Below are 27607 nucleotides of genomic sequence, written 5' to 3'. Positions count from 1 at the left end.
GGTTATAAGTGTAGGTTTAGGTTTAGGTTTTAGGTTATAAGTGTTAGGTTATAGGTTTAGGTTTAGGTTAAGGTTTAGGTTTAGGTTATAGGTTTTGGGATTTGAGAATAGGTTTAGGTTATAAGTATAGGTTTATGTTAAGGTTAAGGTTATAGGTTTAGGTTTAGGTTAGGTTATAGGTTAAGGTTTAGTGAATTGAGTTTAGGTTTAGGTTAGGTTATAGGTTAAGGTTTAGGGAATTGAGTTTATGATTAGGTGTAGGTTAGAGAGTTGAGATTAGGATTAGGCGTAGGTTTAGGTTTAGGGACTTGAGAATACGTTAAGGTTTAGGTTTAGGAAATCGAGTTCGGGTTATAGGTTTAGGTTTAGGTTAGGTTATAGGTTAAGGTTTAGGAAATTAAGTTTAGGTTATATGTTAAGGTTTAGGTTTAGGTTTAGGTTTAGGTTTAGGTTATAGGTTTTGGGATTTGAGAATAGATTTAGGTTAAGGTTATAAGTTTAGGTTTAGGAAATCGGGTTCAGGTTCGGGATCGGGTTTAAGTTTGGGTTTTTAAGTTTAGGTTTAGGTTTAGGTTAGGGAGTTGAAATTAGTATTAGGTGTATGTTTAGGTTTAGGGATTTGAGAATACGTTAAGGTTTAGGTTTAGGAAATCGGGTTCGGGTTATAGGTTTAGGTTTAGGTTAGGTTATAGGTTAAGGTTTAGGAAATTGAGTTTAGGTTATAGGTTTAGGTTATAAGTTAAGGTTATAGGTTAAGGTTTAGGTTATAGGTTAAGTTTTAGGTTTAGGTTTAGGTTTAGGTTTAGGTTTAGGTTTAGGTTATAGGTTTTGGGATTTAAGAATAGGTTTAGGTTAGGTTGTAGGTTAGAGTTTAGGGAATTGAGTTTAGGGTATAGGTTTAGGTTTGGTTATATGTTTTGAGATTTGAGAATAGGTTCAGGTTATAAGTATAGGTTTAGGTTAGGTTGTAGGTTAGAGTTTAGGGAATTGAGTTTAGGTTATAGGTTTAGGTTATAGGTTTAGATTGTAGTTATAGGTTTTGAGATTTGAGAATAAGTTTAGGTTATAGGTTAAGGGTGTAGTCCCTGCAAATACAAATATAAACACGGCCTGTCCAAATGGTCAGGCCACTCCAATGTTGTCCATAGAAAATGGACAGCTTCATCATGGTCATAATAGCGATTCCCACGTTCTAGGGACCCCCGCTCAACATCCGGATAGCTCTGACACATATCCAGGTCTGCTCCATCAATTTCGAGCAAATACAGATATAAACACGGCCCGTCCAAATGGTCAGGCCACTCCAATGTTGTCCATAGGAAATGGACAGCTTCATCATGGTCATAACAGCGGTTCCCACCTTCCAGGGACCCCCGCTCAACATCCGGATGACTCTGACACACATCCGGGTCTGCTCCAACAAATTTGAGCTAATACATAAACACGGCCTATCTAAATGGCCAGGCCACTCCAATGCTGTCTATAGGAAATGGACAGCTTCATCATGGTCATAACAGCGGTTCCCACCTTCCAGGGACCCCCGCTCAACATCCGGATAGCTCCGACGCACATCTAGGTCTGTTCATTTAAATAAAATGGATTATCAAGATTATTTAAATAAAATCAGGTCCAATCAACAATTTGACCTGGAGGATTCTATTAGCATTGTTGATGACGACTCGAACCTTGTTTAAATCCAGGTTGCAATCTATGGCCACTGATACTATTTGTCTTTCTGTAAAGTTGGCGACGATTTCTGCATCAAACCCGGCCAAAGCAGCCCTAATGATAAAGAACATTTCTTTCCATGAATTCATTATCTCTCTCTCTTTTAATTTTTTAACTTTCCATTACAATAATAACTACCTGAAATCATGGCATTTTCCCAAGATAGAAGTCCAATCCATCCCACCTTGTGCACCTGTTAGGACAAGCAATTCAAACAACATCCTGCAACACATTTAAATGCCTAATCAGTCTCACTCCAGTCTTATATATTGAATGCCTAATGTATAGTCTCTTGAGTTGGGATCCTCCAATCTAGGAGATCTCTGCATTTGTGCTAGTTAACTATATGTTTGTTCGATCCCAAATGGCAATGATGCCAAAACGGATCCTTTTTTTTTTTTCTTTCTTTTCCTTCTATTTTTATTGGTAGTATAAGCATCTCATTAGCACCAAGCAAAAAGGATTTAGACCACAAAGCATAACAAGAAAGGGATGCCCCTTCTTGAAATTAATAAACAACACAACTTGACCCCAATCTAGGAATTGAAAGTTAACAAGAAAATACAACGGCAGACCACATTCAGTTGAAAAGCATCCAAAGTGTTAGTTGGGATCTTCCAATCTCAGAGGATCTCTGAATTTGTGCTAGCTAACTATTTATTTTTTGGATTCCAAATGGCAATAATGCCAAAACAGATCCTTTTTTTTTCTTTTCCTTTAATTTATTTATTTATTTTTATTGGCAGTATAAGCATCTCATTAGCACCAAACAAAAAGGAATTAAAAGGTAAAGCAACTGTACCATAAAGGCCTGTTTGGATTGAATGTAAACTAGAGGAATGCAAGGAAAGAAAACTTCATTGAGCAATACAACATTATTTAAACAAACATAGGGAATTCAAGTTCACAAAAAACTTCCCACCGTCCAAATCTTTTTAGTAAAAGACGTCTTTACTACAACTGAATATCAGATAAATGAAATGATGAATGTAGAGAGTTTCTTCTTCTTCTTTTCTTCTGCATTGAAGGAATTTCAGTTTAAGCCAAAGCTTGAATCCAAGGTTACTTCAAATATGAGGAATTTGAATTCACAAAAATATTGTTGCTTTGTGATTTTCTAAGTTGTGAATCAAATCTTTCTTAGTACAAGACTTCTTTAATACAATGGAATATCAAAGAAGTGAAAAGAAGAATGTATCCAATCAAGTTTCAAGCCAACTAGGAGCAGTCCCCTTATCAAGTTTAAATTGGGGTTTAACCATAATCCTTCGGGAACTAAATGAACGTAGTTGGACAAATGGTATGAAGATTACTGAAATAGTAAAACTTTTTGCTTTTTTTAATCCTGTAAATATGCCGACTGAAATACATACACCAGCACTTACCCAACTATCAGCAAAACCACTGCAATAACAAGATGGATGGACTAAATAAATGCAGCTAAAATCCCATGAATGGTGCAATCACTGCATGAAAACAATGCAATGATTGTACTCAATACTCACCTTGTTGGAATAGTATTGTACTCAATAGTCAATACCACTTTGTTCCACTCAAGGGCTCCTAACTTCTATAATGTGCAATGAAGTTAAATCAGAACATCAATTTCATCTCAAAACATGAAAGTTAGAAGCACTTTGTTGTTGCTAGAATTCAATTACGCTGGTTCATTGTAAGTGGTTCTCTAAAATGCACGAATGATTTTTGGGATATCCCACCTGAGTTCCGTATATGACCCATCAAATGCACAGTGTTGATGTTCACACAAATCACGGTGGGGCCCCCACAGCTCAACCTCGTGGGAAGTTCCCATGAGGTCGACCTCATAATACCATTTCCCATATATACCTATACATATATATAAGCACAATTTTGAAATGCTATCACTGTTGAAATTCATCCATATCCAGTGTAATATACTCTTTCTCCATTTACAGTAAGGATAAATTTAGGTACATTGAAGTGGAAGTTTAATAAGGCACGTACCTTGCAAATAGCATAAATTTCATCAAAAATGATAACATGCAGATCACTTTGATCACCTAAAACAAGGAAAGAAAGGAATACAAATTAGACTATCAAAACAAGCATGTATGGCATAGCCATCACTATAAAACATGACATTTCTCTAAGCAAAGCTGCTCACCCGGAGTCCGTTGGTCATTCTCAGCATCAGCAAACAGGTCCCTTACATTCTTTTCAGTCTTTCCAACATATTTACTTAGGACTTAAGGCCCATTAAACAAAAGGCTAACGGTTTGTTGAAAAAGGCCCATAGGATATTTTTCATTTTTAACTGTCCAAAAATATTCATACCCCTCCGGCGCTGGCAGCCCTTTCTGGAACAATCAAAACTTTAGCCTTCCTCAGAACATCAATTGCTTGCGGCGTACAGGGCATATTTGAACCTGGCACCCAGACAAGTATGTATTATTGGTAGAAAAGACAATTAAAAAAACACACACACACCGTGAGGCATTGATGGGTTTTAATGGAAAAGTCATGTACGTTTATAGATATCTGTTTTCAATCTCATTTGGAGTTTTGATGAGTTTTAGAATTTTATGATATTTAATAAAATCTGGTGCAACCAAACACACCGTAAGGCATTGAAAGGGGCACTCAGAAAATGACGTTTTGAATACTATTTTCATTCAGTAGAAAGAAGGACCAAACAGGATATTCCTATATCTCCACCATATATAATTTCTGACAGGAAAAATTAGCTGCAATTAGTCATTGAACACCACTAAATCATGCAACACAAAAGGAGATGAAAATGGTTTTAAGTAATGATTTTAGTCCAAAATAAATGATACAAAAAAAAAGCCTATGATACATCTAAATAGGTGCAATTTTGAACGATAATTTCAGCAGTTTAATTTGACTTCTAAATGCAACTTCTAAGTAATTTTTAAGAGACTGTGTATCATCCATCACACACTACCAGAGTATCAAAGTCTCTCTTTTTACCCAAACACCCTTTCCAAGAGCCTGTATTCCCACTATAATCCACAAATGTTGACAAAAGAGACACCCAAAGTCAAAAAAAGTGTGTGCGCATAAAAAATAGGGTGTAAATATCATTTTCCAAAAGTAAAAAAAAAGAGAGAAAAAGAAAAAGAAAAAATTCCCACCTTGCATTCCCATTTATCTGATTTCATGGCAGAGAGATTCTGCTGCTAGATTCTGACCGCCTTATGCCAGCAGCTCCCGTCGCGGGATTCCACGCCAGCCCCCAAACCCTATCAGTGTGGCCTTCCAGGTTCCGTATCTCCTTTGGTTCCATCACTCGGTTGAGGAACTCCATGAACGGCTCTTCTCTCAGGGATGGAATCGGATCGATTCCGCTCTTTCCGAGTTGATTCGATCATGAAAACGATAATGGATGACACTTCAAGCAAATAAACATATGTCGAAATATTTATGGAGAGAAATTAAAAACAAAAAAACATAAACACGACAAGCATTTATGATACAAAATCCTCAAATATCGTCATCTTTGTTTCACAAGAGAGATTGAAACAGCAAATCCCTAAATCCCCAAATCCCCAAATCGTATTGAGATTGAGAGAGATTGAGAGAGAGAGAGAGAGATACCTCACGGTCAATGACTGCAGAGGGCTACGGGATTCGGTGCGCCCCAGAGCTTGAGGATGCCGTAGATGTCGACAGGGTTATCGGAAGCTGCCGTGCTTGGGCCAGCACTCGCCCACGCCCACGGATCGGAGGACGGAGACGAGGGTCGGGAGGTTAGGATCGACGGATGAGAGCTCGCCACGTAGGAACGGGCGGGCTGCTGAGTGAGGGATTGGAGGTGTTTCTCCGAAGAAGGCATTCTCTTTTCTTGGAGGAGAAGCTGTGGATGAGACACGGGAAGAATGGGGATTTTTTTTTCCTTCTAGGAAAGGTTTGTCAGAAGAAGTGATTGTTTTCTGGAAAAGAGAGAGAGGCGAGGGAGTAGGACTGCCATTTGCGGAAACGGATTGGCTACTCCCCCCGCCACCAGCCAATGGCTGGTGGTCGGTGCTTTGTAGGCCCCACCATGATGTATATTTTTCATTCATGCCGTCCATCTATTTTTCTAGATCATTTTATTGCATAAAAGAAAAAAATGAGATATATCCCAATCTCAAGTGGACCACATTACAGGAAACAGTGTTGAATGAATTTCGACCATTAAAAACTTTTTAGGGGCATTAAAAGTTTTGGATCAAGCTGATTTTTGTTTTTTCCCTTCATATGGGCCTGTATGACCTAATCAACAGATTGGATGTCAAATAAAAAGTACAGTCAGCCTTAAGAGGGTTTTAATGGTGGATATCCAATCACTATTGTTTTCATGTGGTGTGGTCCACCTGAGATTTATATCCCTCTCATTTTTGGTATCAAGCCCTAATATGATATGTAAAAATGGATGGATGACATGGATGAAACACAGACATCATGGTGGGACCCATAGAGCATCGACCACTAGCCACGGGTATGGTGTCAGGGGGAGTAGCCAATCCGTTTTCCTCTTGGACATCATACGGTGACGACACCAAGTTTCGTGGGCCCCACTATGATGTATTTGTTATATCCACACCATCCATCCATTTTGAGATATCATTTTAAGTCATGAGCCAAAGAATGAGGCAAATAAAAATCAGTAGTGGACCCCACCATAGAAATCTCAGGTGCACTACACCACATGAAAATAATAGTAATTGGATATCCATCATTAAAATCCTCCTGAGGCTCACTATACTGTTTATTTCACATCCAATATGTTGATTAGGTCATACAAGGCCAGATGAAGGAAAAAAACAAAAATCAGCTTGATCCAAAATTTTTGTGGCCCCAAAATGGTATGACATTCAATATTGTACTGTTTATATTTTTTTAGATGTCTTCACATAGTTTTAGATGGTATGGCCCACCTGAGTTTCGTATACGGATGATTTTTGAGATATTTCATAACCTAAAGGGGAGACAACAAATGCACGGTGTTGATGTTCGACACACATCATGATAGGCCCCACAAAAATTACAGTAATTCTTAGGTTCTCGGGGTGTCAATAAGTTGGGTCACAATTTTGACCAGAATATTTGACCCGTTTTACATGTCTGGTCTATTCACTCTATTTTATTGATCATTACCCTCAATTTGACTAGTTACTCGCCTCGATCATGCTACAAATAAGAAAGATATTGGGCAAACAAGATTGATCAACAATTTAAGTGAATTCTGATTTAAACATCTAAGTTATTTACTCTTCAATCTGAACTGATTAGATTGTTTAAAAATGATTAAAGGTTCAATTAGTGGATGTGCCTAATAATTTAGTAATTTTATTTTTTGTCTCATGCCATAAGATAACCTTTAAAATAAATGGACGGCATGGATTAAACACATACATCATGGTGGGGCCCACACAGCACCAACCACCAGCCATTGGATAGTGTAGGGGGAGGAGTCGATCTGTTCCCCTTATTTGTGGTGTGGTCCATTTAATCTTTGGATATGATTCATTTTTTGGATAATTCTATAAAATGATCTCGAAAAATGGATGAACGGTGTGGGTTTATCCCAAATTTTTGGTAATGATTTCCACCGTTGATACCTTCCTTGGGCCCACAGTAATGTTTATTTGTCATCCAACATGTTCATAATATCAAAAAGATATGAATGAAAGGAAAACACAAACATCATCCTAAATTTGGGTCACACCACATAATATAATGGAGAGGGGTTTCCTTAAAACATTCATAATCATATATTGGGCCTGCCCAAATGTGATTCACATAACCAACCCACTCGTTATGTGTGTCCCACTTGGTTGAGGGGTTAGACCAAGTTTCAACCGCATCCAAAACTTATGTGGGCCCCACCAAGTGCTTTTATATTTTTTAGGATGTCTTCAATTAGTTTTATATGGTGTGGCCCACTTGAGTTTCATTTACCGATGATTTTTGAGATATCTCATAACCTAAAGGGGACATATCAAATCCACGGTGTTGATGTTCGACACACAGCATGATGAGGCCCACAAAACTTACTAACATCAATTCTTAGGTTCTCACGAGGTCAATAAGTTGGGTCACAATTTTGACCAGAATATTTGACCCATTTTACATGTCTGGTCCATTTACTCTATTTTACTGATCATTACCCTTAATTTGACTAGTTACTCGCCCCGATCATGCTACATATGAGAAATATATTGGGCAAACAAAATTGATCAACAATTTGAGTGAATTTTGATTTAAACATCTGAAGTTATTTACTCTTCAATCTAGACTGATCAGATTGTCCAAATCAATTAAAGGTTCAATTAGTGGATGTGCATAATAATTTGGTAATTTTATTTTTCACAGATAAATTTCAATTTCCTTTTAAAAATAACATTTTTTTTTTCAAAATGTATATTTTTTCTCTTTTAACAAAATATCATTTTTATGAAAAAATATTTCAAAAAATATTTAAAATACAAATTCTGAACTTTTATCTTCAAAATCTCAAAAATTTTCTCATATTTTAATTTTTTTCTCAAAAATTTCAAATTGCCGATTTTTTTCTTCAAAAGCATCATTTTATTCTCAAAATTTTTCTCAAACATTATTAAAATTTATAAACTTCTCAATATTCTTTTTCATGTGATATTACAAATCGTTTAAATATTACCTTTTAATTATATACACACACACACACACACACACACACACACACACACACACACACACACACACATTTTTACCCACAAAAATTTTTAAAAATTAACACATTTTTTCATTATTACCGACGGTTTTCAGCCGTCGGGAAAAACATATAAGAAACACTTTTACCAACGAAAATTTTCATCGGTAAAAGTCTTACCACGAACATTTCCTGGACAACATGAAATTTGTTTGGTTAAACTTCAAAACACCCTTTAGCAACGAAGATTTTTGTCGCTAAAGGTGGCTTTTAGCTACGAAATTTATTTCGTCGCTTAAAGGAAACTTCTCAATTTTTTTGTTTTTTTCAAAAATTCAAAACACCTTTTAGCGACAAAAATTTTCGTTGCTAAATGTGGCTTTTAGCTACAAAATTAATTTTGTCGCTAAAAGGAAACTTCTCGACTTTTGTCTTTTCAAAAATTCAAAACTCCCTTTAGCAACGAAAAGTTACGTCGCTAAAGGTGACTTTTAGCTACGAAATTTATTTCGTCGCTAAAAGGAAAACTTCTCGACTTTTTTGTTTTTTTTTTCAAAAATTCAAACACCCTTAAGCGACGAAAATTTTCTTCGCTAAATGTGGCTTTTTGCTAGAAATTAATTTTGTCGCTAGGAAACTTCTCGACTTTTTTGTTTTTTCAAAAATTCAAACACCCTTTAGCGACAAAAATTTCGTCGCTAAAGGTGACTTTTAGCTACGAAATTAATTTTATCGCTAAAAGGAAACTTCTCGATTTTTTTATTTTTTGAAAAATTTCAAACACCCTTTAGCGATGAAAATTTGTCACTAAAAGCCACCTTTAACTACGAAATTAATTTCGTTGCTAAAAGGAAACTTCTTGACTTTGTTTTTTCAAAAATTCTAAACACCCTTTAGCGACAAAAAGTTTCGTCGCTAAAGGTGGCTTTTAGCTACGAAATTAATTTCATCGCTAAAAGGAAACTTCTCAATTTTTTTATTTTTTTGAAAAATTCCAAACACCCTTTAGCGACGCAAATTTTCGTCGCTAAAGGTGGCTTTTAGCTATGAAATTAATTTCATCACTAAAAGGAAACTTCTCGATTTTTTATTTTTTTGAAAAATTTCAAACACCCTTTAGCGATGAAAATTTTCATCGCTAAAAGCCACCTTTAGCTACGAAATTAATTTCGTCGCTAAAAAGAAACTTCTCGACTTTTTGTTTTTTCAAAAATTCAAAACACCCTTTAACGATAAAAACTTTCGTCGCTAAACGTCAAAAAATTTCGTCGCTAAAAGTTTCGTCGGTAAAAACCCTCTTTTTTGTAATGTGATCTATCATTATTCTTGCGCATCTCTGAATATGGAATCGTCATTGTTCTCGTATATGTTGATGACCTACCTCTGAATGGTAGCGATGATATTGGCATCTCAGCTTTAAAGGAAGTTCTAAAGTCATCCTTCAAGATGAAGGACCTGGGTCATCTGACATACTTTCTTGGACTTGAATTTTCACGTTCTATACATGGAATCCTGGTCAGCTAACATAAATATACCAAGGATCTTCTCGCCTTGGCCTCCTTAACGGATCAGAAGACAATTCAGACTCCCCTGGAACTTGACGTTCAATATGGCCGTGACGATGGTGAACTCTTTGCAGATCCCACCTTATACCACCGTTTGGTTGAGAGTCTGGTTTACTTAAAATGACTCGTCCTGATATTGCCTACACTGTCCAAGTTGTCAGCCAATTTGTTTCTGCTCCTCGAACTCTTCATATGACTGCAGTATTGCGCATTTTACGGTATCTACGTGAAACTCTGGATCGATCTCTGTTCTTCTCATCCACGGCTCCTCTGGATCTTCGTGCTTATTCAAATGCTGACTGGGCCGGTTGTACTCTCACACAGATCTACCACTGGCTACTGTGTTTTTCTCGGTACTTCTCTCATCTCTTGGAAGTGTAAGAAGTAGGCCACTGTTTCCAAATCAAGCATGGAAGCCAAGTATAGAGCAATGTCAGCAGCTTGTAGTGAGATTATCTGGTTACGTGGATTCACTACAAGAAATGCCACCTTTAGTGACGAATATTTTTGTTGCTAAAAGACAAATTTTCGTAGCTAAAAGGTTTTAGCGATGAAAATTTTCGTCGCTACGTTCGTCACTAAAAAACCAACGCAAGAGGTTTTTATCGACGAAAATTTTAAATCATCGGCAAAGGCAAGTTTTTAGCGATGATTTTTTTCGTCACTAAAAATACTTGTAGCGACGAATTTTTTCGTCGCTAAACACTTCTACCGATGAAATCTTATTCGTAGGTAAAAATACTTACACAACTTTTAGCGGCAATAGTTTTCGTTGCTAATATTTATTACAAAACTTTTAACGACGAATATTTTCATCGCTAAAAATATGCACAAAACTTTTAGCGATGAATATTTTCGTCGCTAAAAAATAACATAAAACCTTTTAGCGACGATAGTTTTCGTCGCTAAAAGTAATTTAAAAACCTTTTAGTGACGATAGTTTTCGTTGCTGATATTTATTGCAAAACTTTTATCAATGATAGTTTTCGTTGCTAAAAATAATCACAAAACTTGTAGCGACAAAAATATTCGTTGTTAAAAAATTCATCAAACTTTTAGCGAAGAATATTTTCGTCGTTAAAAAATATGTAAAACCTTACAGAACTTTTACCTACGAAAAGTTTCATCGGTAAAAGTCTCTTTTAAAAAAAAATATTCCAGCACAAAATTCCGCACAAAATTCCTGATATACACCTGTTACAATATATTTCATCATATTCATCATGATATACACCTGTTATATAATATATTTCATCATATTCACATTCACATCCATCTAAACCCAAACTAGTAAATCCATCCAAACATAAACTGCATTCATCCAAACACAAACAATCTTATCCACAAAGATGAAGGCGGAGGTGGTAGGGCATCGGTGGGTAAGCATGCAGCGAGAGCATGAAACATCTTTGTAATCCTTCACTCATGCTCCACCCGCATCTCCTCCATCCTCCTCTCCTGCTCCTCCCTCTGCCTCGCCAGCTCCTCAATCATCTTCCTCTCCTGCTCCTCCCTCTGTTTGTTCAGCTCCTCCATCATCTTCCTCTCCTGCTCCTCCTTCTGCCTGTCCATCTCCTCTCTAATGTCATGGACGACGACCCATAGCTACTGAATCTCTCTCTCTGCAATATCAGCTCGGCGTACGGCGCTATCGCCAATGACAATGGACCGGCTGGAGGCAGCTCTAGCGAGTGCCATTAACTTGGTACCATGGCCAAGCCTATGCACATATCCAGAACGGGTGCCAAGCACCTGACTCAGGATCTCTGCCTCAGTCCGCTGAGTACCATTGGAAGTGGGCTGACTGTGTAAGGTGTACATCTCTTCCTGTAATGAAAACATATGAATTTTCATAATAAATGACATTATTATAATTCAATACAATTAAATTTTACAATGTAAGAATTTTTACCCAAATCTCGCTGGCTCTAGGATGTACCCAAGATCTCGTCGTCTGCCGACAGTGAGTCCCTCTGTACAAGTCTACTGGTCCGGGCTCGTGGCCAGTGACGGAATCTTGCTGCGCAATCGAAAGGACAATATAGTTAATATAAATGCATGGAAAGAATATATAAACGTAATAATTACCAGTAATTTCTTACCATATCGTGACGAAGTCGTACAAATGACTTCAAACCAGCTACGTGTTGTCAGAATTTATTTTGCTCCTCTTCTGAACACATTATTCATAATACATTGTTATTAATTGTAAATTTAATTATTACGTTAAGATATCGTAAATATGTAAATATTACCTGAAAAAAATCAGACGAAAATCTATCGCAGAGTATCTGCCAGTCCTCATGGGTCACATGCGGCGGTGCTGACTGTGTGGCTTCCTCGTGGTTCGCGCACCGCTTGTACCGCTGGTGTAACTTATTGCAATAATCCTTGAACTGCTCCTTGATCATGTCCATGCAAATACAGATACCGCAATATAAACACGACCTGTCCAAATGGCCAGGCCACTCCAATGCTGTCTATAGGAAATGACAGCTTCATCATGGTCACAAAGCGGTTCCCACCTTCCAGGGACCTCCGCTCATCTGGATAGCTCCGACGCACATCCGGGTATGCTCCATTAATTTCGAGCAAATACATAAACATGGCTTGTCCAAATGGTCAGGCCACTCCAATGTTGTTTATAGGAAATGACAGCTTCATCATGGTCATAACAGCGGTTCCCACCTTCTAGGGACCTCCGCTCATCCGAATAGCTCTGACGCACATTCGGGTTTGCTCCATTAATTCTAAGCTAATACAATTAAATCCTAAATTAGTTACTCATTCAAGGTTGGATGGATTGTAATACTTTCATATTTCCATTTAAACATTCACGCTGAAAATCCAGCAGCATCTCCCCATGCCTCTCTAGATAAGTTGATCTTACGTTACATTCTGATGCTAAAAATCTTTACATTACAATGTAAAGATATTTGGCATTGGATACAGAATGGAAGAAACATATCCAGAGAGAAACAAGGAGATAGACCGCGGATCAGGCATGAACATTTAAATAGATTATATGAAAGCATACTATCCATCTAACCTTGAACTATCCAAAATGGGACAATTTGAGCAATTTCTATGCCACCAAAAACACACCATATCTAGCCCCATAGAAATCCTCAAACGAGTAACTGATTATCTAACTTACAAATCACAATTACAAGTCACATGTATAAACTAATTAATCACAATAATAATTTAAGACAAAAATGTAATATCTTAAACTCAAATAAAAGACTTCAATTTGGAGGAGTGCATATATCACTATAGATCACTACTTTAGTCAAACACACCATTTCTAACAAGCTATGATGATAGTGATACAACGACAATGCTAATGAATGTGAATCTCTACTATATTTTTCTTTCGAGATCATCTAGTGTATATTTGGAGGAGTGCATAGATCACACCCATATGTAAATAATATCTAACATAAACTAGATTTTGACCCAACTACAACACAAACACTTTATGTCATCACTAGGGCAAAGGGTTGTGCCTCTAATACTTCTCATTATATTGAATCTCCTAGCTTTCTCTCTCTGTTTGTTTGTTTGTTGAATCTAACATAACCTATAATGTTTGTTTGTTTGTTGATGTATCTAACATAAACTTTTTAAGGTCCGCTATAATGTTTATTCACCTGATGAGGTCACACGTACGTGAATGATAGGAAAACAACAATATTAGCTTGTTCCAAAGTTTTTGTGGCTTAAGATACGTTTTAAATGATCAATCACCACTGTTTCTTATGGTGCAGTGCACTTGATATTTTAATAGGCTTAGATGGGATTAAGTGGGATGGAGTTTCATTTAGTCCCATGCAAATTTTATTAGGCATTTGGGGAGTATGGGAAGGGTTGGAATTAGGTGAGATGGAATTGCATTTGGTCAGTCAATCTGGAATAGCATTTCAGTTGTTTACCACAAATCGCGTGGCAATTTGTATGGCTTATCAGTGCATTCTAATGGTGTCAACATCAAATAAACTAAGGTCCCATAGAGACCAAAACCATGCTCCGTTCGGATGCACAAGCAAACTGGATTGTGCAGTTGCACTTTAGTCAAGAGGAAAGCACAGAAGGTAATGATGTTTCCTAGCATTTGAAATGAGGAAGTAGGCCACAAATTGTAGTAACGTTTCTTTCAAGTACAACTTGAAAATAGCATAAATGCAATTTGGAGCCCAGATCCTTGATTTTAATGTTAGGGAAATTCAATTGTTGGACCATAGTGACAAATCTCATTCTCAGAAAGCTCACAAGAGATTTCCAAAATTAGAAGTTTATCTTGGGACAAAATCGTAAAAATCTCACAAAAAAATAAAAAATAAAAGTATTTATTATTAGTTAGTAAATAATTTTAATTTTTTAATATAATTATATATAATGAACAATTAAATTTACAAACATTTTTCATGTTAACATTGGGTTAATTTTTTGAAAATTTAATACTTTTCAACTTGGAAAATCTCACGACATCATGGCAATAATATCATTAAAATTTTCATGTGCACAAATGGCAATGGATTTACAAAATCTCGACAGTATTTATCACAGGGTGCTAGACTATACTTGCAATTCAATTCAATTGTAATACAAACACACCCACAACAAATATATTCATTGATACAATCTAAATTGTAAAATCTGAGTTCTTAGAGCCGCCGAAAAAAAACCCATCAAAAAAGACAGTTAAGCTACTTCTTCTAACCAGTAATTAAAGAAAACTAAGAAATTTCAACTGCTGATGTAATGCACCTTCTATTTCAAACATTACGAAACATAATGTTTATAAAATTCTATTACATAATGGACAAAACACAACATTAAGACAAATGCATATGGAAATGGAGTTTTCTAAAAACAAATAAGCGCATCAGAGATCGTCTTGTTGAATTGGACTAGGTCAATTGCCATTCACAACCACACAAATGGCTGTACATTCAGTGAATCTGGACCTTCTATGTGGTGGGTACTACGTTGGATGGTTGGAAGTATAAAAACAACACTGATCTCAAAACCCCTGCATTCCAGTCAATGTCTTTTTACTTAACTATCAGTTTAAACACCAGAAACTGAACATTTGCATTTCCTTAACAATGATTTGGATATACTTCAAATTTTTTTCCAGATCATGCCCTAAAATGAGTTTTCAAAATAGATGGATGGTATGGGCATAAGGCACATACATCAAGATGGGCCTCACAACCAAGGATCCCACCCACCTCAGTGGATCCTCTATATATCCTCAGATCTCCAAAATCCTAAAATCCTCAAATTCCTAATTTATAAAATCAGAAAAACCCCAATTCGGGGTCCACATTCAAATCTGTAAGCCCTAAAATCCCTAATTTGTAAAATCCCTAATTTATAAAATCAGAAATCCCTAATTTGTAAAATCAAAAATCCCTAATTCTGGTTGGATCCTCAGATCCCCAAAATCCTCAAATCCTTAATTTGTAAAATCAGAAAAACCCCAATTCGGGGTCCACATTCAAATCTGTAAGCCTTAAAATCCCCAAATCCCTAAATGAGGGTCCACATCAAATCAAAAATCCATAAATTACTAAATCCCCAAATTCCTAAATCGGCATTGAGAGAGAGAGCGAGAGAGAGAGAGAGAGAGAGAGAGAGAGAGAGAGGATTAGGGCGAGAGAAAGAGGAGAGGGGGACGCGGATTAGCCACTGACAGATTTAGAGAGAGAGAGAGAGAGAGAGAGAGAGAGAGAGAGAGAGGATTAGGGCGAGAGAGGGAGGAGAGGGGGACACAGATTAGCTGCTGACGAGAGAGAGAGAGAGAGAGAGAGAGAGAGAGAGGATTAGGGCGAGAGAGAGAGAGTAGAGGCTCCCTGCCGGATGCGGATTACATACAGGGTTGAGTAGCGAGTTGGCTACTGAAGTGATGTCACCAAGTTCTGTGGGCCCCACGATGATGTATGTGTTGTATCCACACCGTCCATCCGTTTTGAGGTATTATTTTAGGGCATGACCCAAAGAATGAGGCAGATAAAAACATGTAGGGGACCTCACCACAGAAAACAGTGGAGAGAGTGATTCCCACCATTCAAACTATCCTAAGGCCCACCATAATTTTTATTTGAAATCCAACTTGTTCCAAAGTTAAAAAAGTCATGAAATAAGGTAAAACACAAATATCAGCTTGATCGAAAACTTTCGTGGCCCTTAGAAGTTTTTAATGGTGGGTGTCACTGTGATCCCCAACGTTTTCTGTGCTGGGGTCCACTGGATCTTTGGATTTAACTTTGGATATTGCCCTAAAATGATCTCTCCAGATAGATGGAAGGTGTGATATAAAACATACATCATGGTGGGGCCCAAAAATGAGAGGTATATAAATATCAGGTTGTCACGCCCCGAACTCGGAAACCGGGCTCACAAAATTTCCGATCGCCGAATCCGGCGCCGACAGCCTCCGTAGAACCCCATTTTCGGATCCCGGCACCCATTCACCAGGTTCCGATCCTGGAATACTACAAGGAGGATTTCAAGTCATCAGTCTGATTCATAATGAGCATAACAAAAGCATAACCCACAAACAATAACCACAAGAACACCACCACAAAATCCACTAAGATCAAAAACTTTTGAGTACAATGCGATAGAAAAGGAAAATACAATGTGATAAAAGAAACAAAACTCCAGAAGCTCGTCTGCACGGTCCAACTACGGCGAGACTATGGCTGCGACTGCGTCCTGGCGTCACCTGCACGCATCAATCGTGCATAAGCTTATGGAAAGCTTAGAGGGTGGTGTAAGTGTGTGCGCAATATAAACGTGCTCAAAATGCAAGGTCAGAGTGATGCGGAATCATGATGATGAGCACATAAATACAATCAGCCGTAGCAAGGCTATGCGGTGCAAGATATGAATGCTATCGGCCATAACACGGCCATGCGATGCAAGATGCAACTCAAGCATGCCAATCCTCAACATGTATCGGTACAGTTCTCATAATCATCAGGGTTCAATACACTCCAAATGGCACTTTCGCTCTGATAGTGACAGTCCAAATGAGCGTAAGAAACCTCACTATCCGCGACCAATAGTCGCCAATACCTATCCGCACGTCGATAGCGGACCCATTCGCGAGTGGTCAAACTCGGCCTAGTATTGCCCCTACCCTCGGGCGAGTAAGGCCACACTCCTTTCCAACCGACCACGACACGGTGGGAGACGCGGCCTCTGGTATTCGGCCCTCGTGCGCTCATATATCCACTCGGTCTCGACATTGGAGTCATCCTCTGGTACCATCGGGTTTAGGGATTTTCACCCGGGGACATCTATGGCGTCGCGATACTAGAATCAAATATTTTCGGTCTCCAATCCTGCCATCCACGATGTATCTGTGGAGGCCATGGCCCTGATGTCGCTAGGGCATATAGTAACTATAATCACACAAATGCAAGTGCATGAGTCACATTATCAATCATGCAACAGTCTGTATGTACCATGCACTTATATGGGGCAACTCCGCCTATCAGGGAGCCCATAAACAGTCTGCCCAAAGGCATATGCTATGATCGGTCACTCCTCACGTCAGGCATACATATGATGCGAATGATCATGAACCATGGATCTATACTAAACATGCATATAGGGATGGGCTCTGCGTATCACAGAAATGGGCCTAGACGGCCTGCAGAGTATAAGTATGGACCTATCAGTGGCCTTAAGGAGTGTGACAATGCGGACATTTAACCAACATTGTCCTTACAATGTGGACGTCAAACCAACATTGTTCCCAAGGCATAGCCCGCCCGTCAGTACCACTACACAACCATAGGAAATCACACATTGCAATGGACTAATATACATCTCATTGGGCCTCGACCCATAGTTCTCAGATACATCAAATGGGCCATCTCATATGGGCCTTATATAAATCAAGTGGGCCGCATTAGTGGGCCTTATGTACATTGCAATGGGTCATACTCCATGAGCCTTTGAAAACATCACAATGGGTCTCGTAACATGGCCCTTATATATATCAGAGTGGGCCTCGACAACGGGCCACCAATACGTCGAATGGGCCTAACCTCATGGGCCTTATATATATATCAAGGTGGGCCTCCCCAACGGCCAGAAATACATCAATATAGCTCCATCACATGGACCTAGGGCCCACCATAATATTTATTTGAAATCCAACCTATTCATAAGGTCACTTGAACCTTGGGTAAGGCCCATTTGAAATCCAACCTATTCATAAGGTCACTTGAACCTTGGGTAAGGCCCACTGAAATGTTCATTTGAAATCCAACTTATTCATAAGGTCACACGGGCCAGGGAGGAGGGGAACAACAATTTTCAGCTGATGTGGGCCGCCCTGGATTGGCCTGATTTTTGAGGGGGGGTCCATGTCAAATAGTGGCCCACCAAATGGGCGGCGTGGATACAAAATATACATCATGGTGGGGCCCACGGATGGAGCCGTGGGTCCCTGCCTCTTGGCCGCCCGCCCGTCAGAGCAGCAGCAGCAGCGCTGCTGCTTTAAAATTTATTTATTTATTTTTTTTTTTTTTTTTTTTGTTTTGGGGCCCACCGAGATGTGATTCACAATCCAGCCCGTCCATTATGAGGGTACAGACCAAGTGTCAGCTGCATCCAAATTTCAGGTAGGCCCCACCAAGTGCTTTTATATGTTTAGACATGTCTTCATATGATTTTAGATGGTGTGGCCCCCACGAGTTCCGTATAAGGCTGATTTTGAGAATATCCCATAATTTAAACCGTCAAACACAGTGTTGATGGTCGAAAGGAACCAATGTGGGGTCCACAACAGGGCCGTGAGCCCAGCCGCCGTCCGTCCGTCGATGTGGCGAGCCAGCCTGCGTCTGTCGTCGTGGCGGCTCTGCTTCTTTCTTTTTTTTTTTTTTGAAAAAGCAGGGATGAGATATATGTTAGGTGGGGCCCGCTTCAGTACAATCCACTCCATCCATTGGTTTCTGTGGCTTGATACCAACCCATAGAGTCCAATATTGAGCTTTTTCAGATGTACAGGAGCATCAGGGAGCAAATCAAAGGTAGGGACACTGTTTCCTATGGTACGGCCCGCCAGAAAATGGGATCCACTTCATTTTTCGACTCAACGCCTAAAATGAGTTGAGGAACAACATGGACGGCTCGGATCTTACATATACATCAAGGTGGGGCCTGCATGAGTGGCCCACCACTCCTTTCTTCTTCTTTTTTTTTTTTAAAAAAAAAAGCCCATTGTGGCAACGTCCAGCGTCCAGGGACGCTGGACGTTACATAATCACGTCATTGTGGTGGGCCCCACGTGGACGTGGCCCACCAAATATATATATATATATATATATATATATATATATATATATATATATATATATATATATATATATATATATATACATATACATTTAATATTTATCTTATATTGTATATATATATAAGTACATATTATATTATATATTATATACATATATTATATAATATATAACATACATATATATATATATACATATAAAAAGATGCATTGGACCCATCCCAACAGTAGGGGGGTGTGGATCATCACCTATAATAGAGTGGGCCACACCGTCTGATGTAGATGGACGGGGGAGATGTAATACATATCGGTGGGATCCACAACATTACAAGGAAAGAATGAGAGAGAGATAAAGAGAGAGATACACGGTGAGATAGAGGAACCCCGCCACTATGGGCCCTCTTGATTAAATCACATACATCCAAATGGGTCCCACCAACAAGTGGGCCCTAAAATTTAAATTAATGGAAAAACACCCACCTTATCTTCCTTCTCCTAGCTCCCTTGGACTCCTTAGCTCCTTACCTTCACTTTTAATGGAGATTGATGAAGGATGAATGGTTGAGATTGGAGATGAGAGGGTGGGCCACACTTGAAGTTGAGAGGGAGTGTTGGATGAGTGAAATTTCTCATGGGATTTGGAAAAATTGCTAGAGAATGAGAGGGAGAGATAGAAATAATGGATGGAGGGATGGGTGGAGTGATGGTTGTAAGAAAGAAGTGATGAGAGGTATGGTTTAGTTTGAAATTGGTGGAGAAGAGGGATGGTTGAGGTTGAAAATGAGAAAAGAGGAATGGTGAGGTGGAAAGATGGTGGACTTTTGGAAAAAGAGGGAATGGGTGAAGTACTTTGAGGTATGGTTGCATTTATGGTTAATTAGTGGGACTAATTGTGTAGAGATTCCCTCGAAATCCGTAACGCGCGGTGTTTCTTCGGAATAAACGCTAATCGGCATCTTCTTACCTGGGTATCGGTTCGGTGCGCAAGTCACGGCGTTGGAACCGCGGCGACGACGCGATCGTCAAGACATAAGTTTCAGATCGAGCCGACGTCGGTGCGCGGGACCTGGCTTAGGATCATGCGCAAACACCGAATTCAGTGCGAAGGTTACCGGAATTTGACCGGAAGGACCGCGGAAGCTAACAGAATGGTACGGATTAGGACACGGGTCTTACACAGGTGGACCACACCACATGAAAACAATAGTGATTGGATATCCATCATTAAATCCTCATAATGCCCATTGTACTGTTTATTTGGCATCCAATCTGTTTATTAGGTCATACAGGCCTAGATGAGGAGGAAAAACAAAAATCATCTCGATCTAAAACTTTTATGGCCCCCAGAATGTTTTAAATGGTTGACGCTCATTCAACACTATTTCCTGTAATGTGGTCCATTTCAGATTATGATATGCCTCATTTTTTGTCTCATGCAATAAGATGATCTTTAAAAATAGATGGGACGACATGGATTAAACACATACATCATGGTGGGGCCCACGCAGCACCAACCACCAGCCAATTGATGGTGTAGGGGGAGTAGCCAATCCGTTCCCCTTATTTGTGGTGTGGTCCATTTAATCTTTGGATATTATTCATTTTTTGGATAATTCTATAAAATGATCTCGAAAAATGGATGAACGGTGTGGGTTGATCCCAAATTTTCGGTAAATCCAAAACTCAAGTGGACCATGCCACACAAAACAGTGTGGAATAATGATTTCCACTGTTGATACCTTCCTTCGGCCCACAGTAATGTTTATTTGTCATCCAATATGTTCATAATATCAAAAAGATATGAATGAAGGGAAAACACAAAGATCAACTTGAGCAAAAACTTCTATGAATGTTATTTTTATTGGTGGATGTTCAATCCCCACTTTGTAGTCCACTTAAGCCTTAGACCCGCCCCATTTTTTAGTTAATATCTTAAAATGATCTGAGAAAAGTGTTGAATGGTGTGAAGAATGTCAATCCATGACTTGGGTGGGCCAAGAGCTTAAAAATAAAGTCAATCCATGACTTGGGTGGGCCACACCATATAATATAGTGGAGAGGGGTTTCCTTAAAACTTTCATAATCATATTTTGGGCCTACCTAAATGTGATTCACATATCTAACCCACTCATTATGTGTGTCCCACTTGGATGAGGGGTCAGACCTAGTTTCAGCCGCATTCAAAACTCATGTGGGGCCCGCCAAGTGCTTTTATTTTTTTTAGATGTCTTCACATAGTTTTAGATGGTATGGCCCACCTGAGTTTCATATACGGATGATTTTTGAGATATCTCATAAGCTAAAGGGGACACATCAAATGCACGGTGTTGATGTTCGACACACATCATGATGGGCCCCACAAAACTTACTAACATTAATTCTTAGGTTCTCAGGGTGTCAATAAGTTGGGTCACAATTTTGACCAGAATATTTGACCCATTTTACATGTCTGGTCCATTCACTCTATTTTACTGATCATTACCCTCAATTTGACTAGTTACTCGCCCCGATCATGCTACATATGAGAAAGATATTGGGCAAACAAGATTGATCAACAATTTGAGTGAATTCTGATTTAAACATCTGTTGCTATTTACTCTTCAATCTGGACTGATCAAATTGTCCAAAAATGGTTAAAGTTTGTTCATAATATCAAAAATATATGAATGAATAGAAAACACAAACATCAGCTTGATCCAAAACTTCTATGATCTCAAAGAAATTTTAAATGGTAGAGGTTCAATCAAACTATTTCCCATGGTGTGGTCCACTTGAGCTTTGGATATGCTTCCTTTTTGTTCTTTAGACCTCAAATTATCTGTTAACATGGATGAATGGAGTGGATAAAATACATAAATAATAGTGGACCCCACAGAGTTTACTCTGGTAAGGGTAACAAGTAACTCACCTAAATGTAGTGGAGAAGGGTTTCCTTAAAACATTCAGAATCATATATTGGGTCTGCCTAAATGTGATTCACATATCCAACCCACTCACTATGTGTGTCCCACTTGGATGAGGGGTCAGACCAAGTTTCAACTACATCCAAAACTCATGTGGGCCCCACCAAATGCTTTTATATTTTTTATGATGTCTTCACATAGTTTTAAATGTTATGGCACACTTGAGTTTCTTATACAAATGATTTTTGAGATATCTTATAACCTAAAGGGGACACATCAAATCTACGGTGTTGATGTTCGACACACATCATGATGGGGCCCACAAAACTTACTAACATCAATTCTTTGGTTCTCACAAGGTCAGTAAGTTGGGTCACAATTTTGACCAAAATATTTGGCCCATTTTACATGTCTGGTCCATTCACTCTATTTTACTGATCAATACTCTCAATTTGAGTAGTTACTCGCCTCAATCAAGCTACATATGAGAAAGATATTGGGCATACAATATCTCCGGACTTTATATCGAAAGTTCAGCTCGATTGACAGGACTGTCTAAGCAATCAGATGCAACTAAGAGTATTATAACTTTCAATGCTCCCAAAGCATATTGGAGGATTTTCTACTAGGCATATTACGATTATCAAAAGATTAAAATTAAAAAATAAAATAAAATAAAAATAAAAAAATTTAGAAAGAAAAATATTTGGGTGGTAAAGGGCCGGGTCTGGACCTGTCGGAGCCGATCCAAACAGAAAAACGGCTCAACCCGGTTTTGGATTTTGGACTGGTTCTTTTGTTGTAAGCCCGATGAAATCCAACGGGCCAACCTAGTCTGTTTCCACTGCTAAAAATTCATACCTGGTGAAGGAGACATTATCCTCACAGATGGCTGAGGATGAAGCACACGAATAACACAACCTTCACCAAAGAGCTTCTCTCCCTATGAAGGGGTGGAGAGTTTTCTGCCAAGCGTCGTATTTATAGAAGGTTGGTTGAAAAATAATCTCATGGGCTAGAAGTCTATGGTAATCTATGCATGCACATACTTTAATTTGTACTCGCTAAGGTATTGATCATCTATCAGGACTGTACATCCGTCCAAGTCCGTTCATGAGATAACTTGGACTTTAACATGAGGTTCTCTCACAAGCAATTACCTCTTGAAAGCAATGCTAAAAATGGTTCTCTCATAAGCAATTACCTCTTGAAAGCAATGCAAAAAATGGAGTCCACTAATTTTATAAAACATAAGAAAATTATAGTTTCAGTGACCAAGTGTCAATCTAAAGAAGATTACAAGAATAGAGCCTTCAAACACATGAAGTGATTTCTTAGTTTTGATGGCCACAAGGACAGGAAGTGGGATCAATCATTTAGAATGATTTCTTAGTGGTGAAAAACACATAATGGGCCCCACTACCTAGAAGGTTCTGATCGAGGAACACTAATGTCATGTTTATAATGGATATTCGCATGGATGATAATACTAATACTTTGGCAACAGATCAAATAAATCCTTTCAAAATATATTTTTACTAATGCTATTTGGCGCCGGTTTTGATTCGGCTAGTATTTTTGCATTTTGCTCCCTTTTTTTTGTTTAAATCGTACCAAATTAGTGCCAATAGGTGAGAAATGCTCGATTCTTCTTGTTTTTCCACCAAAATCAAGGATTTCAACCTTTGATTTCAAATTTTGAGGGCAAGTGATCCAATTTGGGAGAAATTGGTGAATTTGATTTTAACATCTGAAGTTATTTACTCTTCAATCTGAACAGATTAAATTGTCTAAAAAAAAGTTGATTAAAGTTTTAATTAGTGGATGTCCCTAATAATTTAGTAATTTTATTTTTCACAGATAAATTTCAATTTTCATTTAAAAATAACATTTTTTAAAATGTATATTTTTTTACTCTTTTAACAAAATATCATTTTTATTATATATTTCAAAAAAAATTAAAATACAAATTTTGAATTTTTATTTTCAAAATCTCAAAAAATATCTCATATTTTAATTTTTTTCTCAAAAATTTCAAAATTCCGATTTTTTTCTTCGAAAGCATCATTTTGTTTTCAAAATTTTTCTCAAAAAGTTAAAATTTCTAAACTTTTCAATATTCCTTTTCATATGATATTTTAAATCATTTAAATATTACCTTTTAATTATATATATAAAAAAATTTCAAGGTAGCAAGAAAATAATTTAGGTTAAAATACAACACTTTTGGCAACGAAACTTTTCGTTGCTAAAAATATTATTGCCGACGGTTTTAGTTCGTCGATGAAACTCGGCGCGAATATTTTCACACTAGTGGGGAAATTTGGCGCGGTAATACTACACTTTTGGCGACGAAATGTTTCGTCGCTAAAAATATTATTGCCGACAGTTTTGGTTCGCCAGTAAAAGTCATGACGAAAATTTTCAAGGCAGCGGGAAAATTTTCTAAATATACGCTTTTGGTGATGAAACTTTTCGTTGCTAAAAATATTATTGCCAATGATTTTGGTTCGTCGGTAAAACTCAACGCGAATATTTTCACGCCAGCGGAAAAATTTTCTAAGTTGATAATACAACACTTTTGGCGACGAAATGTTTCGTCGCTAAAAATATTATTATCGATGGTTTTGGTTCGTCGGTAAAAGTCATGGCGGAAATTTTCAAGGCAGCGGGAAAATTTTCAGTTAAAAATACACACTTTTGGCGACGAAACTTTTTGTCACTAAAAATATTGTTGCCAACGATTTTGTTTCGTTGGTAAAACTCAACGCGAAAATTTTCAAGCCAACGGGAAAATTCTCTTAGGTAAAAATAGAACACTTTTGGTGACGAAAATTGTCGTCGCTAAAAATATTATTACCGACAGTTTTGGTTCGTCGGTAAAAGTCAAGGCGAAAAATTGACATGAATAAACAACACTTTTGGCGACGAACAAGTTCATCGCTAAAATTAGATCTCTGTTTTTTAGCGATGAAATTGTTTGTCAGGAAAGCAACACTTTTGGCGACAAACAAGTTTGTCGCTAAAATTAGATCTCTGTTTTTTAGTGATGAAATTGTTTGTCAGGAAAGCTGTGTAAAATTTTGTTAGTTGAAAATACAACACTTTTGGCTACGAACGTTTTCATCGCTAAAAATATTGTTGCTGACGGTTTTGGTTCGTCGGTAAAAGTCATGGCGAAAACTGTGAAATAAATACACTTTTAGCGACGAATATCTACGTTGCTAAAATTACATGTCTGTTTTTTAGCGACGAAACTATTCGTCTGTAAAACTCTTTGAAATTTTCTATAAGTTAAAAATACAACACTTTTGGCGACGATCGTTTTCGTCGAGAAAAATATTATTGCCGACGGTTTTGGTTTGTCGATGAAAGTCGTGGCGAAAACTTTACGAAAGAAATACACAGCACTTTTAGCGACGAACATCTTCGTCACTAAAATTAGATGTCTGTTTTTTAGCGATGAAACTATTCATCAGTAAAACTCTTTGTGAAAAATTCTGTAAGTTAAAAATACAACACTTTTGGCGACGATTAGGTTTGGCGCGAAAATATTATTGCCAACGGTTTGGATCGTCGGTAAAAGTCTTAGCGAAACCTTTACGAAATAAATACACCACTTTTATCGACGAATGTCTTTGTCGTTAAAATTAGATCTCTATTCGTTAGCAACGAAACTATTCGTCGATAAAACTCCTTGTGCAAAATTGTCTACGTTAAAAATACAACACTTTGGCGATAAGGCTTCTTCACAAAAAATATTATTGCCGACAGTTTTGGTTCGTCGGTAAAAGTCATGGCGGACACTTAATGAAATAAATACACCACTTTTAGCGATGAACGTCTTCGTCGCTAAAACAATGTAAAAAATACAACACTTTTGGCGACGAAAGTTTTCGTTGCTAAAAATATTATTGCTGACGGTTTTGGTTCGTTAGTAAAAGTCATGATGATCGTTGGTAAAAGTCATGATGAAAATTTTGTGAACACTTTTGGCGACGAAAATTTTTGTCGGTAAAACAGTACTTTTAGCGACGAAATTTTTATCTAACTAGCTTATATAAAAATCAACCACCTTTGCAATAATCCTTTCTGAACTATACTCTTGAATCAGGTCTTGAAATGTCTGTAAATTTAAACCCTCAAGACTTAGTGCAATACTTGGCTTTATACATTCCAAGCATAACTCAACTTGCTCTTTTTCTTCTTTCGTCGGTAAAAAGTTCGTTGCTAAAAACGCCATTTCTTGTAGTGACTTCTTTCTGACTTGGGCGTTCATCTACAAGATCCTACTCCACTCCATGTAGATAATCTGAGTGCCGTTCAGATTGCCTCAAATCCGGTTTTTCATGAACGGACAAAGCATATTGAAGTTGACTGTCACTTCATCCGCGAGAAGTTTCAGTCTCAGATCATTTCGCTATCACATGTCGCATCCCATATCAGATTGCCGACATTCTCACGAAGTCCCTCAATTATGCACGACACTCATTTCTGGTCAGTAAACTATTACTTGTTGATGACAAGCATTAGTTTGAGGGAGAATGTTAGACAGGCCACATTCCTTGTATAGAAGATTTTGTATTTATCATCTTATCTTGTATAGTCGTTGTAAAACTCTATATATTCAACCATTTAGGGTTGTCTCAAACATGGAAAAGAAAAGGAGAATCATTATCCCTAAAGCCTTCATTGTTTTTGGTTTGTTTACATGTTCAGCTTCCCCCAGATGGCATCGACATCGATATTCTTCATGATGCTACACGGAGAGAAGCTCGTGGTGGTTGATGTCCCATCTTTGCCCTCTTTCAGCTCTCAAAAGAGAAGAAAAAGAAAGAAAAATCTCCGCCTTTGGATTCTTTCATTGTATGAATAGTTACATGACCATCTTTATCTATCATGGTTCTTCATTGTGGCTTTTTGTGGCCCATTTCAAACTAAAATTTGTGAAAGAATCTAGATCATTGATTTTCTACTCAAATCATTCGGTCGGTGAAAGCTCCATTCATCTTCGCTTTGGATTGTTTTCTACTAACCGTTGCGGGGGAGCCCTGTTAGTCACAAGCTTGAACTAGTCTCCATAATATGGCTGGCATACGGTGATTGGATCACTTTAGGATTTGTGCCCCACTGTAACGGGCCTCGAGCCAAAAGACTGAACATGTCTTGCGGTCCCAACAACTTATCCCGATTGTTCAATCAAGGAATCCATGATGCTGAATGTAGACTGTCGGCAACTTGATTCAACCATCCATTTGATTCACAACAGCATGTACAATCAGGTGCGTAGCCCAATCCATCTATCATGGGTACAAATCAGCCACAGCGGATCACCTTCCGATCAAGATAAGACAGTTTTAGGATAATCGTGTTCCGGTGATTAGAGCTGTCATCAGACCCATTATGCTGGGCC

At 38.0% G+C, this 27607-nt stretch overlaps 1 protein-coding gene across 1 annotated transcript; it reads right to left on the bottom strand.

Moving 5' to 3' along the window:
* Positions 1–1031: 1031 nt before the first annotated feature.
* Positions 1032–5218, bottom strand: LOC131225524 (uncharacterized). Its single transcript, XM_058221063.1, has 5 exons — positions 4866–5218; positions 3875–4136; positions 3715–3770; positions 1867–1950; positions 1032–1782 (listed from the first exon to the last, which is right to left on the bottom strand). The coding sequence occupies exons 2-5, from the start codon at positions 3899–3901 to the stop codon at positions 1614–1616; spliced, it is 336 nt and encodes a 111-aa protein (XP_058077046.1). The 5' UTR covers positions 3902–4136; positions 4866–5218; the 3' UTR covers positions 1032–1613.
* Between the last annotated feature and the right edge of the window lie 22389 nt (positions 5219–27607).

This window comes from Magnolia sinica, chromosome 14 (genome assembly GCF_029962835.1).
Source record: "Magnolia sinica isolate HGM2019 chromosome 14, MsV1, whole genome shotgun sequence".
Taxonomy (NCBI): domain Eukaryota; kingdom Viridiplantae; phylum Streptophyta; class Magnoliopsida; order Magnoliales; family Magnoliaceae; genus Magnolia; species Magnolia sinica.
Note: the sequence above shows the minus strand (reverse complement) of the source record. Positions and strands in the feature narration are given on the sequence as shown.